Source organism: Prionailurus bengalensis, chromosome D3, assembly GCF_016509475.1.
Source record: "Prionailurus bengalensis isolate Pbe53 chromosome D3, Fcat_Pben_1.1_paternal_pri, whole genome shotgun sequence".
NCBI lineage: Eukaryota > Metazoa > Chordata > Mammalia > Carnivora > Felidae > Prionailurus > Prionailurus bengalensis.
In genome coordinates, this window is record NC_057356.1 from 11,178,790 (window position 1) to 11,197,749 (window position 18,960).

General features: G+C 60.6%; 1 protein-coding gene across 3 annotated transcripts in view; it reads right to left on the reverse strand.

Annotated features, from left to right (window-relative positions):
* The window catches only part of RBM19 (RNA binding motif protein 19), a 151,017-nt gene that overhangs the window by 55,350 nt on the left and 76,707 nt on the right, over positions 1-18,960 (reverse strand). For all 3 annotated transcript variants that reach the window (XM_043557683.1, XM_043557681.1, XM_043557682.1), the window contains exon 22: positions 1,552-1,657. In XM_043557683.1, the coding sequence (XP_043413618.1) occupies positions 1,552-1,657 (106 nt within the window). The remainder of the gene's footprint in view (positions 1-1,551; positions 1,658-18,960) is intronic.

Sequence of the window (18,960 nt, forward strand, 5' to 3'; positions counted from 1 at the left end):
TCATCAGAGGCCTCTCTTGGGGGTGAGGGGCGAACCCCTGCTCTTTCTTCCCTGGTCACAATCTCACGCGGGAACCCTGAGAGCAAACAGGTGACCAGAGCTCTGTACCCTCACCGCCCAACCCCCCAGAGGCCCCCCAGCAGGGTTAGGGTTAGGCAGGCTGGGGAGGAAACACTGCCCTGCACTTCCCTTCCCTCTGTCTGGGGTGAAGGCACCCCGGCTCTTGACGGAGCAGGGCCGGTGGGAAGGGGGAAGAAATAACTCACTTGTCTCCAGCCTATGGGCCAGGGTTTCATGCGCACCATCAGATGAGGAAACTGAGGCACGGGGCGGGGCTAGGGGAGCCCAGCTGCCGGCAGGAAGGTGCTCTGGACGGCTCCCCTCATGGCTCCCCTCTGAGTGCATGCGGGTCCCCCCCCCCCCCCCCAGAGGTGCCCGCGTGCCGCACGCTGGGGGTGACGCCGCGGACAGGAGGCAAGGGAAAGGCTGCCAGCCGAGAAGAAAGGAGAGCAGATGTCCGGACAAACGCGGCCACGTGTGGACAAAACAGGCACTTGAGTTCAAGACGCTGAGACAAAGGTGGCTGGCGAGGCTCCCTGAGGTCCCGGGAGGGCCCTCCGTGCCTGTGCGTGTTCCCAGGGCCCACAAAGGCCGCAGCTGTGTCCCCGAGATGTCACCTCCGGCTCCGCCCACTGGGCCTCTGGCAATGGCAGCTCGCTAAAGGCCGACGGGTGTGATTCTAACAAATAACTCTGCTTTTCCCAGGGAGGTCTCGTGAGAAGCGGAGGGGGTCCCAGTGTGGGTGAGGCCCGCCCGTCGCTTCCCCCGGACCCTTGACGAGAGGGGAGGCCGACAGAGGGAGAAACGCGCAGGCTCGTCAGGGAGCCCTGGGGATTCAGTGGCCGCGAACACAGCCAGACCCCCCGACCACACAGCCTGCGCTCCCACATCTGCTGGGCCCAGCACCCACCCCCGCCGCGCTGCGCCCGGCCCAGATCACGACAGGCCGCCTTGCTTCAGAAACGAGAGGCGTTCTGCCTCCTAGGAGAATTCTGGAGAATTCTGTACCTGTGCCTCTGCACAGCAGCCCCTGCCTGGGCAGACCTTGCCTGTAAGCAGCCCAACCGGCAGGCCCCGGCCACAAGCGGGAAGATGAGGACAAGACACGTGTCCCTGTGGGAGCCTCCTCTCCCAGGGCCGCCCCCCTGGACCCTGCCTTCGGGGGGCGCTCGCAGCCGGGAGCTCTGGCTGACCTGGGGAGGCCTGGGAAACCCGCTCACTCCCCCACTTTGTATCCCAGGTTCCTGCTTCTGTCACGTGAGCGGGCGAGGGAGGGAGGGAAGGAGGGAGGGGGACACAGGTCTGCCCCCTCCTCCAACCAAACCCAGGGTCTTGCCTTCTCAGGGAGTTGCACAGATTGGCGGGGTCAGGGAAAGACCAGGAAAACCCCACGGGGCAGGGACATGCCCACATCCATTAAGGCGTTTCGCTGTTTCTACAAGGGGGCCCGGAAGGCAGGTGGGAGCCGGGGGGGGGGGGGCACTGCCTCACCTTTGCATCCTGCTTTGTGAGGAAGTCCACGAAGCCGAACCCTCGGTGTGAGCCTGTCCCGCTCATCTTCTTCGGCAAGCGGACGGTCTTCAGCTCCCCGAAGGTGCTAGAGACAGAGGGCAAAGCACAGGAGAGCTAAGAACCGGGGCCCACAAAGGGGCTGGGGTGTGTGCGTGAGGGCAGGACCAGCTTACACACTCATCCCCTCTGGTTAGAAAAGACAAGTGCTCACAGGTGCACCCGTGCGCGCATGCACACGCACCGTAAACTGGTGTCGCCTCCCCCACTGGCCGGCTCACGCTCGGGGCATGCCTGGCCTTCTCCTTTCCGATCCCAGCCTTCCCGCTGGGCAGGGAGGGATGATGGGGTTGGAGACATGGATGGAGAACTTCCAGTTCCTCTGACAGGCTGGCACCCTCGGCCTCCCTTCGCCTGTGGGGCTGAGGATCTGGCAGGAGGCACGTGTGGGCTGGGGGAACGCAGCCCCACACAGGCAGGGCCAGGGCCTGGGATCCGGACGCGGGAGGAGGGTCTCCTGACCTGAATCCGCCTGCACGGCTGAGCCGAGCACACAGCAAGCTTGCGTTGAGCAAGCAGGATGAGCCTCTTCTCCCGGCCCCGGGACGCGGGGTGTCTCCTCAGTGCTCCCCGCGGGAACCAGGCGCCGTGACTCCCTCGAAACCCCACCTCCCCTACCTCCGAGCTTTAGTTTTGAGATCTGCTAAGCCAAAATCAGGCAAAGCTCTAGGGAAGAAAATGTCGCGCCCCCACCCCCCCCCCACCCCAGTCAGGGATCAAACAGGTAAACAGCTCGGACCATCCCCTGCCCTCCCTCACCCCAGCCCCGGAACCGGCCTCTCCTCTAAGATAAGCGTTTGAGAGATTCCCGGACAAAAGGATCAGGCCTGACTGGCCCTCCTGTCTCACTTCCCAGCCCCAACCCCACCCTCACGTCCGTTTATCAAATATATATGCACAAATCGCTGCCAATAAATATTTAATGTGCGCGGCGTCTGAAGAGCTGTTATTGTATTTGGAAATCTCCACACACTTGCGGGCGCCCGGGCACACACACACGCGGGCTCAACGGCCCAGGATGCTTCAGGGCCAAAGACCGATTGGGTGAAAAACACAGTAAAGGCCGTAAGCCCTCGTGAAATGATATAAGCTAAATCCGAGGCGTTAACCCGCGGCCCTGCCAGCATGACCAGGCATCGGCCGGCCCAATTTCCGAAGGCAGGATGGTGGGTAAATGCGGCATTATGAATCCTCAAAATGAATCTGCACGTCTGCCCGCGGCTCCCCCAGGCTGGGGAGAGGGCCAGCCTCCCGGGGAGGGGAGGGGCTGGAGGGGGCAGGCGGTGGGGCCCTGTCGGTCTGCCCGCCCGGCTGAGGCTCTCTGGCTCCTTCAGGCGGCAGGGCTGGGGCCCAGGGGCTGGGCAGGTGGGGACAAGCAGGAAGGTGAGGTGGGAGGGCGGAGGAGTCCAGCCTGCAAACCCTGCTTTATTGTGCCACCTAAAGGCCGACACAGCCCATGACAGACAGACGCGGCCTCTCCTCCTCCGCGGGAGCCCCGGGGCCTTGGCCAGGGCGGGCGGGCGGGCAGGGGGATGGCGGAGCTTTCTCGCAGGCTTGTTGGGTAAACGGTCCTTTGGCTCTGGGTGCTTCAGAGGGACACGGGGGTGCTGCAGGGAGGGTGTGCCTGAAGGGCACGAGGACCAGACCGCGACAGCAGTCAGACAGAGCACCCATGTGCCCAGGCCGTGCGGGGTGCCGTACCGACAAGGGTGCGGACCCCCGATGGGTGTGGGGGTCCTCCCTCCTCCCTGCCCCAGGCTCCAGGCTCCTGCCGGCCTTGGCGGGCTCGCCGTGCCTCTCAACCAGGGCACTGGTGTGGACACCAGGGTGCCCTCTGCCTCCTCCTGAGGCTGGATGGAGCTCAGCTCTGCAACAGCAGAAGCCACATCTATCTTGCTTATCAGGGGCTCCGCAGCGAGGAGCCCAGGGCCTGGCTCACGGGGATGAACAAGCAAGAACACAGGAGCCCCGGACCGCAGACACGACCACCCGTACCTGGCCGCCGACACACACGGGGACGTGCCGAGGACTGCGTGAAAACAGACCACGGGGTACGTACGAACAGCACCGAGGTGAATTAGTCTCCCCACCTCCATTTTACAGATGGGGAGACTGAGCTCAGGGAGGCAGCAGCTCCTGTTAGCAAGTGGCAGGGTTAGGATGCGAATCCGGGCGGGTCTGATGTTAAGCCGGAGCACGGCATTCGGTTTTCCTTCAACTGTCTGGACGGGGGCCGTCCACTTTCAGGAGTGGCGGGGGTGCGGGGGGGGGTCCTCTTTCGGAGGTCTGGCCCCCCGTCTGGCGTAGGGCTGGAAGGGGGTGGCTGGGAAGGGCTTGCTCGGACTCCCGTGGATCCGGTGACTCACCCGAGACCCCAGGGCTAGAGAGGGCGACTGAGTCCCAGTTCCTCCCGCTCACGCCATGTGCCAGCTTCCTGCCTCTGCCCCCACGGATTACCATCCTGTCCCTCGATGGTCCCCGTGGCCTCTGCCCAGGTCTCCCCGTAGCCCTGATTTCTGGCGAGCTGGCCCATGTGAGCGTGTGCGTGAGAGAGGGAGGGGGAGAGGAGGCTGTGGACGTTCTGTGCATGGCAAGCAGCTGAGGGTCTGGAGAAAGGCAAGGAAAATAATTAAAAGGTGGAGAGAAAAGCTGATGAGGAGAGGCGGAAGGCGGTGTGCTTACGGGGCTGGGAGGACGTGGCACTGAGAGCTTGGTGCGGGGTGGGGGGGCGGGGTGCACGGCAGAGCGGTGCCCTTGGATCCACGAGGGACCACGTGCAGAGATCCAAGGGGGGGCCTTGGGGAGGCCACAGCCCCTGTCTGCACACGTGAAATACTGTGTCCAAAGGCCCTGGTCCTTTCGGAAATCCCTGGTCCTTTCCAGGGCTCAGGGAAATGGTTATGTGAACGTGTTTCTCCCTCCCTTCTGAGAACGGCACCAGAGAGAGCTGGTGGGTTGAAGGGGCAGCTGCAAGATTAGGGTTCCATCTTAGAAGGAACTCCCCGAGGCCCGGGAAGCCCTGAGATGAACAGGCAAGGCTTCAAGACACGGTTGTTGCTGCCGAGGCCCCAGGCGCCGATGCCCGAATGCCTGTGGGGTGCTCGTCCTTTTATGGACAGACTCCAGGGGCGCCTGGGTGGCTCGGTTGAGCGTCCGACTGCGGCTCGGGTCATGATCTCGCAGTTCGTGGGTTCGAGCCCCGCCTCGGGCTCTGTGCCGACAGCTCGGAGCCTGGAGCCCGCTTCGGATCCCGTGTCTCCCTCCCTCTCTGCCCCTTCCCCGCTCACGCTCTGTCTCTGTCTCTCAAAAATAAATAAACATTAAAAGAACAATTTCGAATACAGTTTCCAGGCGTCATGACTGGAGGGCAGTAATGCTGCTGCCTCTGTTTCCCCAGGTGAGAAAACCAGCGGCCGGGAGGCCCAGCGACCCGTCCACGTCCCACGGCCGGGCGGGCGCTTTCTCACAGCTGCCGCTCCTCCGGCCGGAGGACAATGCTGGGGAAGGTGGATGGTCCTGGCTGCTTGTATCACCACGCGGGATAATATAAGGCTGATGCTAATGATCTCGCAGCTATATCGAAAGAGAATTAAAAAGAAAAAAAAAGGTTGGGGGGGGGGAAATCGATGAAGTACCTTTAGCTCCTTGGAGATAAGCGATATATAAATACCAGCCATTATTAAGGTTCTTATCTGACAGGAAGGTCCACGGAGCCATTTTTAAGAGTGGCTTTTGAAGGGAGTTCTGCACGCTCCCCCCCTCCCTCCCCCCCCCCCCCCCCGCCCCCGTCTCCTGGGAGCAGAGGCCGCTGCCTGGGGGAGGCCGGGTAGGGCCGCCAGGGACCAGAGAGAGAGGAGAATCACAGGGCACCCAGGAACTCCCCCCAGCCCAGACCCTGCCGCTCGGGGAAGGAGACGCGCACGCTCCCCACTGTGTAGATAATAGAAACCACAAAATAGCAATTACTGTATCAGAAGCTGTGAATACAGAGGACATACCGGGCTTTTAAACACGGCCCTCCTTCCCTCCCCCACCCGCTCACACTTCATAACAAACTCGCACCTCACTTTTCCAATTATTTCATTCACCTTGGGTTCACCAATTACTCCCCCACGCGGCGGCCCCACCCCCCTCTGCCGCACCCAGAGCGCACGACTGCCGGCAGACCGGTCGGTGGGTTTGCCACAACCGGAGTTTGTTGTCACGTTTCTAATTTCTTCCCAGGCGGGTAGGGGTGGGAGGGGGGAGAGGGGAGGAAGGGGTGGGAGGGGGGCGCGAGGTGTTGAGCGAGGCGAGCCAATTACGCCCGGCCCTCGTAAACAGGTCTGGGCATGCAAATCATGTCTGCACGCAGGCCCGAACGCAGGCACGATATGTGTGCGTGTGTGTGTGCGTGTGTGCATGCGGGGACGTCCTCCCTCTGCACACGCTGCACACCCCGTGGCCGGACCACAGCCCTGGCCGGCGACTGCTGGGGCCCTCTGGCTGTGCTACTGAAAACGGATGAATCGTCCGCTCCCTCCTTGTTTGAAGCGATGGGATCAGGAGGAAGGAGTGAGAAAAGAAAGGTGAGGGGGAGGCAGACAGAACCCTCCAGAGATGCACAACTTGACAGCCGTACAGCTGCTCTGGTGCCTGGGTTCCGGGGCTTAATGAGGGGGCTGGGAGGCAGCCCGACCCTCTGGCCTGCACGCTGACACCAAGTGGGGGTCGGGCACACCTTGACAAAGAGCCCAGGCCCCTCTGTTCCCAGGATGTGCGTCCTTTCCGCCTCCCTACTTAGCTCTGCCGGAGGAACCGGCAATCCCAGCAGAAGTGCTGAGTCACGTGGGGAACTTTGTTGGCATGACTTCTCTTCCACCTGCGCTCAGTGCACTGCTGACGGAAAAAAAAAGAATCAGCCGTCACCCGAGGGACGCAGAGGCAGACAACAGTGTGGTCGCAACAGGACGAAGGGGCGGTTTGCGATAGGGATACGCCCGAAGCTTCCTTCTCTTCCTTCTGGAGGGAAGAAGAAAGGGCTCAATCTCTCAGCCAAAAAAAAAAAAAAAAAAAAGAAAAAAGAAAAAAAGCCTTTCAAATAGAGCCCCTTTTCCAACACGCACAGCACATCCGTCCGTTCCCCCAGCACTCCAGGCTACGAGCCCCTCGGCATGTTAAACACCTGCTGTACAGGATCTCACGGCAGCCGCGTGAGCGAGGCACGGCTGCTCCCGTTTGACAAACGGAGCAGATGGGGCTCAGAGAAGTCACGTGATTTCTCCAAGGCCGCTCAGCCAGTCGTTGCGTACCACAGGGGGCGACGGGTCTGGCCCCAGGTCCCGTAGGCGGCAATGAGCCGCGCTGGGCTCAAGGTGGGCGGCCTGTCCCCTTGTGCCTGTGATCACGCAGGGCTTACGGGTGCTGTCTGGTGGACCAACAGCCAGCTGAACGCTCCCTGTGTGCTGGGTACTCGGAGGGAGGCAACAGTGGGCCAGACACCAGCCTCGGTCTCAGGGGACGCTCGCCTGACGGGGAAGAGCCGGCAGGCGGGCGGCGGGCCCCTCTCTGCCCTGCCGAGGCAAGGAGAGACAGGCCACCTCGAGGCAAACCCCTCCCTCCGTCCACGTTAGGTGATGTCTGCAGTACCGTGAGGCTGCGGGACAGGACCCATCACCCCAACCCCCCAGCTGGGGCGTCCAAACCAAAGCCTCTGATCCAGGCAGCCTTGTCCGATCCTCCAGCCTCACAAACGGGGAGGGAAGGCTAATCCAACAACACTGGCTTTCCTCCTGCTCCTGAAGCCACCAAACTCAAGCCTACCTCAGGACCTTTGACCTCACCCTTCTTGTTACCTGGACCTCTCCTTCCCTAGACGTTCCCACAATCAACTCCTGCCCGTCATTCGATTTCTGCTCAAATGCCACCTTTCCAAAGAGGCCATTCCGCTGAATGTTCCCCACCCCCCCTCGCCCCCCTCGCCGGCCACTGTCCCACCTGCGCACCGAGGGCATGGCTTGTTTCCTTGTCCTTGCCCTCCCTCTTCTAGAAACAGAAAGAACACTCTGAGACGGCAGAGGCCGTGCCTCGCACACACGCCCACCATCCGGGCACCCACCCGGCACCCGTGGGCCCTCCCTGACTTGCAGGTCCCTATCCTCCCCGTGCCTCTGCTGTTGTGGCCACGCGGTCACGTGTGGGGGCAGGACACTCAGTCCTTCTGTCCTCAGGACGCGTCTTCACGGGCCACAGCCACAGCTTATTACAAGGAGCGTTTGGCCCCCGGGGCCAGCGCCCCTCCCCAGGTACCCACATCCACCCCTTCGATTGCGGTGAAGAAACAGCAGGAAATACAGACGGGGCCGACTCAAGTAGTTACGAGGGGACGGGTCCCTAGACTGGGACGTTCAGAAGCGAGCCCTGCTGGGTGAGGACGGACGCGGGTCCGTGCAGACGGCCTCGGCCAAGGGGCGGGCACGGGCAGGCAGACTCGCGGCCGCCGCTCCCCTCCCCCCCAAAGGCTGCCTGGTGAGCGGAGACACGCTGTGGCCTGGAGCCTCGTGGGGCACGGGCTCTCGGGGACATTTAGCGGACGCAGACTGAGGCGTGCAGCTTCTTCCTCTTTTGTTCTCGCTCGCTCTCTTGTTAAAGGGTGGCTGTTAGACTGAACTTTTCCAATTACTCACCACTCATCACGGTGAGAGCCGGAGGCGGAAAGGTTACCTGCTCACCATCGGGAGCCAGCCTTCCTTTCATTTTTGCCTCTTGGAGGCTGAAAAATGGCCCGGTTTCCAAGAAAGTGAGAAAAGTGGCGCGGGGAACAGCATTTAGCTTTTCTCAATAGCCTTTCACGGGGTCCTTTCCAGGCAAGCGTGACCCTCTCGTTTTCTAGATGAGGAATCCTGGGGAGGAGCAGTTAAATGGTATCTCTGAATCAGAGCTGGGGCCCGAGGACTCTCTCGAGAGGCTCCTGCCAGGAGGGGACGTGGCCCTGGGAAATGGAAGGTCTGGCCTGGCTCTGCCCTCACCAGCTGGGTGACCCTGGCTGAGCTGTTTCCAGGCCGGACTGATGAATGGGGAGGAGGGGAGGGGAGAGGAAGGGAAGACGGACGGACGGAGAGAGGACACATGGGCACAGGGGAGGAGAGTCTGATCTGCCCTAGGTTCAGGGCCACTGCTCCACCAGAGGGGGCAGGGGCCACTCGGCCCCAGTCTGGATGGCCAGCTGGACACGTGGGCCCAGGAACAGATCTGTTCTTTCCTCTAAACAGGCCTACAGTCGAGATTCTTCTGAGAAATGAGGTTTTTAAAAAAGGGTTTTTTTCTTTTTTAATGTTCTATTTATTTTTGAGAGAGAGAGACACAGAGCATGAGCAGGAAGGGGCAGAGAGAGAGGGAGACACAGAATCCGAAGCAGGATCCAGGCTCCGAGCTCTCGGCGCAGAGCCCGACGCGGGGCTCGAACCCACGAACCGCGAGATCACGGCCTGAGCCAGAGTCGGAAGCTCAACCGACTGAGCCCCCCAGGCGCCCCGGAGGAATGAGATTTTTAAATACTGGTAACAAGGCCAAGACATTTGAGACACCGTGTCCCCAAATCAAATGAGCAGACGCACCTGTGGGCTTGCCCGATCATCACCGCCACATCCGGGTCCCGGTCCCGATTTGGTTCCAAGAGATGGGAAGGGGTGGTCTACTTCCAAAGTGACAGAATTGCCTCACCTCCGTGTTACCCAGGACCGGGTCCCTCCCGGCGCCCTGCGGCCCAGCGGCCCTCTTGCCGGCTTGTGTTCACGCAACGCGACCCGTGTGGGGTTCTAAGCTCCTTGAGCTGGAGAGAAGGCCTTGCCGGGGTGGTTTGCTCTACGGCATCGACCCCAGGCACCGACAGTCTGTGGCCACACCTGCCCTGAACGAGCACCGGTCACCGCCCTCCAGGACCCGTACCCGGATTTGGGCGTGGTAGGAATTTGAACGTGCCTCGTCTTTCGTGCGCTACGGGTCCTTCATTCGCTCAGCAACGACTTCCTGAACGTGTGCTGGGCTCTGAGCGGCAAAAGAGCAGCGGCCCAGACGCGCTCTGGCCTCCACCGGCCGCAGCCTCTTCTTTCCTTCCTCAAGGATTATAAGCCGGTGGTTTCCTTTTTTTTTTTCTCTCTCTCTCTAATCCCGGAGCGATGCGTTGAGCATTCATCTCCGATATTCGTATGCTTTTGATTCGGAAACGTGTACATACCGCTGTTCCACTGCATGTGTACGTCTTTAAATACTGAACTATTAGAAGACTTGAAAGGATGAGATAAAAAGTAAGTAGAAATGGAAATTCTAATGTTTTTCTCCTGTTCCTCCAACTGGCTGTCATAGGCCATGTTTTGGGGGGGGGGGGGGGGGAGAGGTCACACCTTTTGAAGGCACACAACGGGCCCAGCGGTGTTGAGTTTATTCCACGGATAACTGGAGGCCGTCCTCAGCAACCCGTGAAGCAGGAGTTACGCACCTATGTTACACATGGGGAAATTAAGGCTCAGTCTGCGTAAGGGACTTGAGGGAAAACTCACAAGGCTGTATAGTCAATGGCAGAGCCGGGACTCAACCTTAGGCCTAATGAAACTCTAAAGCCTGTGATCTTAACCGTGGCCTTGCAAGAGAGGGGGTCCATCTGTGCATGGCTGAAGGATTTAAGAAGCAAATCAAGGCTGAATACCGTCTGCTAAACCTGAGTAGAGTCCTTAGAAAATGTCATAAAAATAGTTTTAAGGTAAGAGGCAACTTTTTAAGAACGATTTTTCAAACCAGTCCTGAAAGATAGTCATAGGTACTTTATGGAAAAAAGGCTCCTGGAGTTAAATAAATTTGAGAGCTGTCTGGTTCAAGAGACTTCCGCAAGCTTCTCTGCTGCAGACCTTGTCAGTGCCTTGGAGGTCCTAGGTACATGCAAGATGGATCTGGAAGTGAGAGGGAAGACCTGGTATTTTTCAAACTCATCTGGCAACTGAACCCCTCCGGCCGCCAACAGGAAAACCTATTAGCATCTCTCAGAATGCAGCTGGGAAATGTAATTTGGGAGATGGAAAGGCAGGTAGTAACCATGGAAGGCCCGAGCACTCACACGGGGGTGAAGCCGCTAACTCGCCAGGGGCTCTGAGCGGTGGGGAGCTGCTGCAGGGGGTCTGGTTTCAACGGCGAGGGGCCAGGTTCCCGCATCAGTGAAAGAACAGAAGCACGGAGTCAGATGTGGGTTCAGATCCCAGCCCTACGCCTGACGTCCCCTTTCTGAGGCTCAGCTCCGGCACCTGAAAAATGATCATCCCGCCCTACGAGGCTGCTGGACCCAGGGTTCCTGGCGTAGAACGGGAATGAAGGAACGGAAGCTGGTGTCGGCAACGCCCTTGACCATAAAAAGGATCCGCAGGCGTGCCAAGCAAGGGACGGCTTCCAAGCCCTACGGCGTTTCAGGTCGGAGCTAGAAGGAGCCCGCTGGGCCGGTCAGGCCCCTCCTGGCGGACCCCAGGGGTTTCTAGCGGAGAGCTGCCACGGGACAGCCAGAGGGGACCTTGTGATTCTTGGTGCCCCGAAAAAGGCAGCAATTCTCCGTCTTTCCCACATGACCCACGTGATGATAATTGGAAGAAAAACTGTCCCCAGGGAGGCATCCCTCAGCCAGACCCAGGCACCCCTGTGTCCCCTCGGGCGGAGCGAGGCCCCCGGATCAGCCCGTGCTCGGAGGGAGAGGAGCAAGACGCAACCCCTGGCCTGGGGCGCACGTTCTGGTCAGTTCCACGCCTCTGCCGGGATGAGTTAATGGAATCCGCAGTGGCTGCTCTCCCCCACTTTCTCCCTCTCTAGTCTTCAGCTGCCTCAAGTACAGCTAATCCCATTACAAGGAAATAAAGTGGATAATTCAGGCTAATGAAATCGTTACAAGAATGTGGCCAGCCAGAGGTGGACATTCAGAACCAATTTAACACCCTTTGGTGTCATTATCCTCAGTGCAGGAAATGCTGGAGAAGAGGAAGGAAAAAAATGAAAAAGGGAGAAAAAGAAAGGCCCAGCCTCCTTCTTGTTGGCTTAACCCTGGCTGAAGAATGGATCCGCCGCGTATCTTGCTCGTTGTTGGTATCTCCGCCAAGTCCCGTGTATCTCCACGGTAACCCCAGGGAATATCAAAGCGGGTGGGGCGAACCCGGAAGTCGCCCGCCGCGGGGAAACCCGCGGACCCCTCCACACCTTTCGTTCTGCCCAAATCTGTTGCTGCTCCGGCAGGGACCACGAAGGGGGGACCCCCCGGGCCCCAAGATACCACCAAACTCTGAAGCCTCTGACGCTGAGTGGAGCAGGAGAAGCCGGGGTGACCTCCCAGGCGAAACAGAGCAGCCGGCAGGACCCTGTCTCAGGTGGGCCTGGGGGGCCGAGCAGGGGGCCGCCGTCCCCACTGGCCCACAGCCCCTCATGCCGCCTGCTGCCAGGTCACGTCCAGGCCTGCTGGGAAGGCTGACTCGAGAAATAGCCACTCAACCTCGGAGCACCCGCGACCCGCACTCGGGTCAGATGGCTCCGACCGGGGGCCGGCTCCTGCCCCTGCCGTGTCGCCACACACTCCGGAAGGGCCCTGACAGTTGCCTTTCCTTTGGATCCATTTCAGGGCTCGGGACCTTAAGGAGGACGGCACCTACCCCGAATCCCCGTCATCTCTAGTCGGTTCCCATCAGCTTGACGCTCTCTTCCAAATGAGTCCTAGGCTGTTCTAACCCCTCAGACTAAGGGCACCAGTCTCCAGTGACCCGGGTCCTAACTGGGGAACACGCATGGCAGGTGGAGGAGGAGGAGGAGGAGGTGAAGGGAAGGGATCCCACAGATGTGAGAACTTCCGCTGAGCTCGCGGGGTTGTGTAGAGATCTTAGGTGGCCACGCGGGGCAGAAGGGAGTTACAGTCACTGGGGGTTAGAAGGCTCCCGGGGACGGTCCCCCGCCCAACCCCCCGGTTCTTTGCGCCGAACAGCAGTCCTCAGTAACCAACGCCGCCCTCCACGTGGCGAGCGACAGGAAGGCCTCTGGGGAGACTGAAGACGGGCTGCCTCACAGCCTGCAGGACTTGGGGTGCACCAACACATATGCCCCACTCACGGCCTCTGGGCCCCGCCTCTGCTGACCTCCCCGGAGGGGCACAAAGTGGCACACGTCTACATCCAGGCGAGTCCACGTGATGTCCCGGCAGCAGCTCTAGAAAGGGCTGGGACGGGGGCAGGGGCCCTGGCCGGGTCCAGTGAGCCCTCCTGGGAACACCGATGGGATGGGAGCCAATGCCACGACTCAGGGGCCGAGGACAGAGACTCGGGGAGCCAGGGGCTCGGAGCAAAGCAGGCCGCGTGCCGTCCAGGCCACGCAGCATCTGCCCACTCGCCTAGAAGCCCGAGGACCCAGAAGGAAGACAGGGGGCCCCCAGAACTGACGACGCCACGACACCCATGCGCTAAGCTTCTGCCGGCCATTCGCGGGCAAGCCGTTGCCCCTGCCCCTGCCCCTGGCCCGCTGAAAGCCTGTTTACTTTTTCCTTTACAAACTTGCTCCTCTAACTTCTCATCCCGGAGCAGCTGAGAACGGCAAAGGGGTTAATAGAGGCGGGCGCCTAAAAGGCATCAAGAAGTGACAAGCGACAGGCACGGATCAGACCAGGGGCCCCGCACGCTTTCTCTGTCCAGAGCCACAGAGTAAATATTTTTGGCTTTGCAGCTCCTCAGCTCTGACACTGCAGAAAGCGAGGGGTCACAGGCAGTGTGTACACGAACGGGTGTAGCCGTGTGCCGATAAAACTTGATTTCCCAAACAAGGTAAAGGGGCGGGGCGGGGGGGGGGGGCTGGTGCCACACGAGCCTTATTTTGCCAACCCCTGAATTAGCCAAAGAAACCCCACCAAAACACGATTCTTTCCTGGCAAGATGCAGCAGTCCGGGCCTGTCACGTGTTGGGAACCCGACGTGGGGCTCGATCCCACGAACCACGAGATCACGACCTGAGCTGAAGTCAAGAGTCAGGTGCTTAACTGGCTGAGCCGCCCGGGCACCCCTGCTTCTGGCCACTCTTGTGACCCAGATCGTAGACACCACTGGGCACAAGAGCCAGAGGGCGGGGAGGGGGCCGGTGCTGGCTGGTGCCAGGCCGGATGTGCCACCTTCACGGCTCAGAGCAACCCCACGGGGCGGCAGTCCTCCCGGGGCGAGGGGAGGTCTGTCGGAGGGCCTGCGCCCAGGCCCGTGGAGCTCCCTGACTTCCGGCTCTGCCACCCTGCCCCTGGGGGCACAGCAGCCCACTTCTGCCCTTGAACGAACTCCTCAGGTTCTAGCCGTGCCCGCCGGCCACCGGAAGCCATCAGGCAAACGACGGAGGAAGCACAGAAGAGGCCGAGGAGATGACGACAGATACAGAGAGCAGCTTCTAAAGAGCTCGGCATTCCAGAGGCTGGGGTGTGCCTCCGAGAGAGCGGAGGAGCCTCAGCATCTGATCTTCCAGGAAAAAGCCAGGCCTGCGGCCACAGGGGATGACAGCCAAGACATGTCTGCAGGAAGGCGAGAGCGGCGAATCCACAGCGCGGGCCAATCGATGGCAGGCGCTGGAGGCCGTCCTGGGGGCACGGCAGGGGACAGGGGACAGGGAGCGAGGACAGTGATTCATGCCGCTGAGCCTGCCAGCACCGAGGGGGAGGACAGGCGCTCGCCTTGGCTGGGACAAATATTATTTTTAAAAGTCTACGGAAGAAAACAACAATAAAACAACTCAGGCTCGGGGTGGCTGGCGAGTTTTCGGATGCAGGGAGAGGAGGAAAGAGATTTGCGAGAGGGACCGTTTGCTTGGGGCCGAAAGAACCCACGCAGAACTCCGCTCGGTCGGAGAACGGGGAGGGGAGGTGGAGAATCAGGTGGTCACCAGAGGCTCAGAGCCATGGGTGTCGAACCCGGGCCACGCGCGGTGTGGGGTCTGGCACGGAGCCATGGGCTCCGGAGGGCGGGTTCGGGGGGGCGCTGCGGGTGAAGGAGAGGCGGGGACCGCGAGGACCGTGAGTGTGGGTCCTGCCGTGGAGCATCCGGGTGTGTGGGGTGGGGAGGCGCCTCCCTGATAAGACAGCCCGTTAGGGCCAGACGGGACCTGGGGGCTGGGACGACCGAGGAGCCGCAGGCAGAGGGTGCAGGGCAAAGAGAAAACCCCTTCCCCGGAGGGAAGGAGGCCCCGTCTGCAACGACCACGGTCCCCACGGTGAGTCGAGGAGCCACCCGTTGCAGGGTTCGCGAGGAGGGAAGACGTAAATTATCGTGTGTCTGGCGACGCACAAGGCCCTCCACACGCTTTGTCGGCTCCCTCGCAGCAGCCAGGAGACGGGCCGCGTGTGCCTCTCCTTCCTCGCTTCCCTCCTCGTCCCATCTGCAAGACGAGGGGGCGCGGCCACAGCTTTTCCCGAGGCAGCAGGCCCGCGGTGACCTGGGCCCCGGGGGTGGCCACGCGCCGGGCTGGGCAAAAGCAGTCAAAGGTTTCTGGGCCCTCCTGGGGCCGGGTGGGAGGTAATTAAAAGCAGACCCGGTTTCTCCGGCTGCACTCAAGCCCCCGGCAGAAGAGAAGTTCCGTCCCCGTCACGTGCGGGGTTTCCCGCTCCCGGTGGGGAGTTGGCGCCCCGTGTGTGGGGGTGGTCCCGACCCCAGCTGGGAGACGTCGGGAGTCTGGAGGCGTAGGTGGTGCGTAGGGGTGCCGAGCACAGGCTGGGGGGGGTCAAGCTGGCGCCTCGGCTTGCTCATTAACTGAGATACTACGTCTGGGGCACTTCACGGGCAGCTGGGCCCACGGCGAGCGCTCACAAAGAGGCGACGAATGCGGGCATCACGTCAGGCAAGTACGGACAACTGTGCGTGTGCTCTCCTCCGTCTTCCAGATGAGGCGCCCGCCCCGCCTACCTTCAAGGAGCCAAGCCACAGAGGTGGCCCTGGAAGCCCACGGATCGGTGTCCCTCTCCCAGGGGGCTGTCCCTGTGGCCACAGGGACGCTCTGTCTTGTTTCACCCTCCCCACCTGGACCCAGGGAAGTGCCCCCTGGGCGTGGTTTGCACACTGGGATTCTGGGGGATGATTTCCCTTGAAACAAGGTTCCCCTTGCGGGGGACAACCCCCCTCCCTGCTACGCCAATGACCACGGCTGGGATCCAGGGACATTTACTGAAGGTGCGTGGTGGGGGGGGGGGGTGGGAGGTGGGGACAGTTACTATGGCAGAGCCGTCACCTGCTCTCCAAATACCCACGGCTCCCACGCCTGCCAGCCCCCGCGGGCAGGTGGAGCCATGAGGTCCCGACTGGCCTGTGAAGCGTGAGCACAAGGAAGCCTGAGCGTGGCCGTGCGGCTGTCTCTTCCCCCGCCAAGGAGAAGCCCGAAAACCACACGCTGAGCCGCGGGGTCGTTCCCACAGCGCAGAGCCCGAGGACAGAAGCGCTTGGGGGAGGGGACCGAGCTGCCTCCAAGCAGGAGCCGAAACGCAAAGCAGAGAAACCCAAGAACGGCAGCCCCTGGGACGGGAGCTCCAGGAGACGCGTCTCCAGAATCCAAGTCTGGTTTGTCCCTCCGTGAAAGTGGTGGCACTTCCGACGTGCCCGGCACTTCGCCAGGTGTGCCGAAGGTGCGGGGACAGCGAGGCCCCGCGCCTGCCCAGTCTCGCGAGTCCTTCAGCACTGGGGTGGCTCTCCCCGTTTCCAAATGATAATGAGGAGAAAGCGACCAGGGGCCAAATGTGGCCTTCCACCTGCCTGGGTACGTAAGGCCGACCTGGAACACAGCTATGCCCGCTCTGTGGCACAGACCACGCGGCCCAGAAGGCCGAAAATATGGCCTCTCTGGCTCCGCGTTCGCGTTCTCCGGGGAAACAGAGGCAGCGGGATACGTACGGGACATAGAAAAAGCTCGACCGCCCGGGACTGGCTCACGCTCGCGCGATCACGGAGGGCCAAGCAACTCCGCCCTCTGCCGCCCGTCCGCAGGCTGGAGGCTCAGGGAGGCTGGTGGTGTGGCCCAAATCCAAGGGCCCGAGACCCGGCGGGCCTGACGTACCGGCCCTGGTCTGGGGGCCCAAGAGCCAGGTACAGCGATGTCCAGGGGAACGTCCCAGCGGAAGCGGAGACCAGATTCGCCCTACTCCCTCGGCCTGCACGGTGCCCGCCCCCGCCGGGGAGGGCCGCGTGCTTTACGCACGTCACCAGCCCACAGCGGACATCCTCCCCAACACCCTCACAGAGGCCACCCCGAAAAAAGTGTCTTACCAGCTCTCTGGGCACCGGGTGGCCCCGTCGAGTTGGACATGCGAAGTTAACTCCCGCGGGCTCTGCCCAGGAAGGCTGGCAACCCCAGTTCTAGAGCAATCTCATCCCCGGGGCCCCGAGCCCAGTCCACAAATTAATACATATATTTGCTATTTATACTATGCCTTTTCACAGCTTTTACGCTGCCTGGTGTTTTCTAGAAAACATATAAAACAATTGTTTCTATCAATCTATAAAACAAAACAAAACAACATCAGACGTATAAATGCAGTAAATACGTGTGTACGTAACATATATACGGGTGTACCAGAGAAGTATTTTTTTATGTTAAAAACGTTGAAAAACGTTAAAGGGAGAAATGAGGCCCACGGACACCTCAATTACTGGTCCTTCCAACCACAGGTGGATTGCAGCCCATTCCTCCCTCCTAAAAAGTGTAGTGCTAAGAAACTAATGTTCTCTCTTGATCTGTGTATCCAAGGTGCCCAGGAGAACCACTAGCTTCCCTCATTCCCTAGGCTGCCAGGGAGCTCAGGCTACATCCAGTATCTCACTGCAGAAACCCACCTAGGCCAAGTCTTCTGGCCCAAATATGGCCCTCACCTGCACACAGCTCCAACTGCCCCCTCCCAGGTCTATTTCCCCAGACGCCCTATGGAGGGCATCACCCTGCCTCCCTTATGGGTGTGTGTGGTGGCGGGGGGGGGGGGGGGTGGGCGGAGAGGGGTGGGGTATTTCTTCCCAGCGTCCTTCTCCTTTGGGTACCACCCCCGCCCCCGCCCCCACCAGCAGTTCTGTCCTGCCCGCTACAACAACAGCTCCCCTAGGAAGTCCCTCCTCCGTCCCCGACTGCTGTCTGGTGCCCCACCTTGTCACCCTGGCCCCTGGGGCAGTGACGGGGGCTGCCAGAGAAAACACAGGGCGCGTGGCGACATGAGAATTTCAGATAAAGAGCAAGGAACTGTGTTTAGGGTCAGCGTGTCCCAAATATTGCGTGTGACACACACCAAAAACCAACAAAACAGAAACAAAACGAATCACCTCACCTCGCTGTATTTAAAACCTTTTTAAAATCTGAAATTCAAATTGAACTGGGCATTTGGTATTTTTATTTGCCACGTGTGACACCCGTGTAGTGATATATTTTTGCTGTGGGGTCTCTGGGCGCCCCCCTGCCCCCTCCTCCACCGGTTCCCCGTGGGCTCCACAGCTCTGCCCGCGTCTGCGAAGCATGCATTTAAAGCAGAGGCAGCAATTCTGCTTCCAGCGGGCACCCTGACAGATATGAAGGCTCTTACCCTGTTGGTCTTGTCCTGATGACAGTCTTCTGTCAAGTGGCTTCCAATCCTTGGGGTGAGCTGTTTAGACTCCACACTGCCCCAGGGCCTGTGGGCTCCGCCTGCCTCAGTCCCGACATCTCAGATCAGAGCCACCCCTTTCAGGAAGCCTTCCCTGACCACCTGCACCGAACTCCCAGGCACCACGGACCCATCACCGCACAGCAAGCCAGCACTGCGTGTCAGTCCCTGCCGTCACCTGTTTACTGGCCATCTCCCCGCGTGCACAGGAGCTCCAGGGCAAGGCTCTCCGTGGTCTTGAGGAGAAGCCCTCTCTGCCGGTCAACATCAGTACCTACGTCACACGTACCTAAGTGCCCCCCACGTCCCCAAGCCGCTTCGTGACACGTGGCAAGGCTTGCCCCAACGGGGGCGCTGCCCTACGGGTCTGTGGAGACGCGCGGGCTCATTGTATTGGATTCTCCGCCTGGCCCCGATAATGACTTTCCTCGACCAAGTTTCTCGGCGGCGGCTGCTGCGGAAGAAAGTGATAGAACCGGGGACAGGTACAGTTGCCATGATACGGCCGTCGTGGTAATTTAGCCTCAGAGCTCCAGCTCCCCTGGAATAATTTAACGATCGGTCATGCAAAGGGGAGGACAATGTCGTGTGGCTTGATGTCTCCACCTTCAAAAAATAATCTAAGTTCCCGTAGCCAGAGAAGGCCCCCGGTCGGAGACGGAAGGGTGACAACATTTCCCGCCAGGACCCCGGTGGGGACGCCTTAC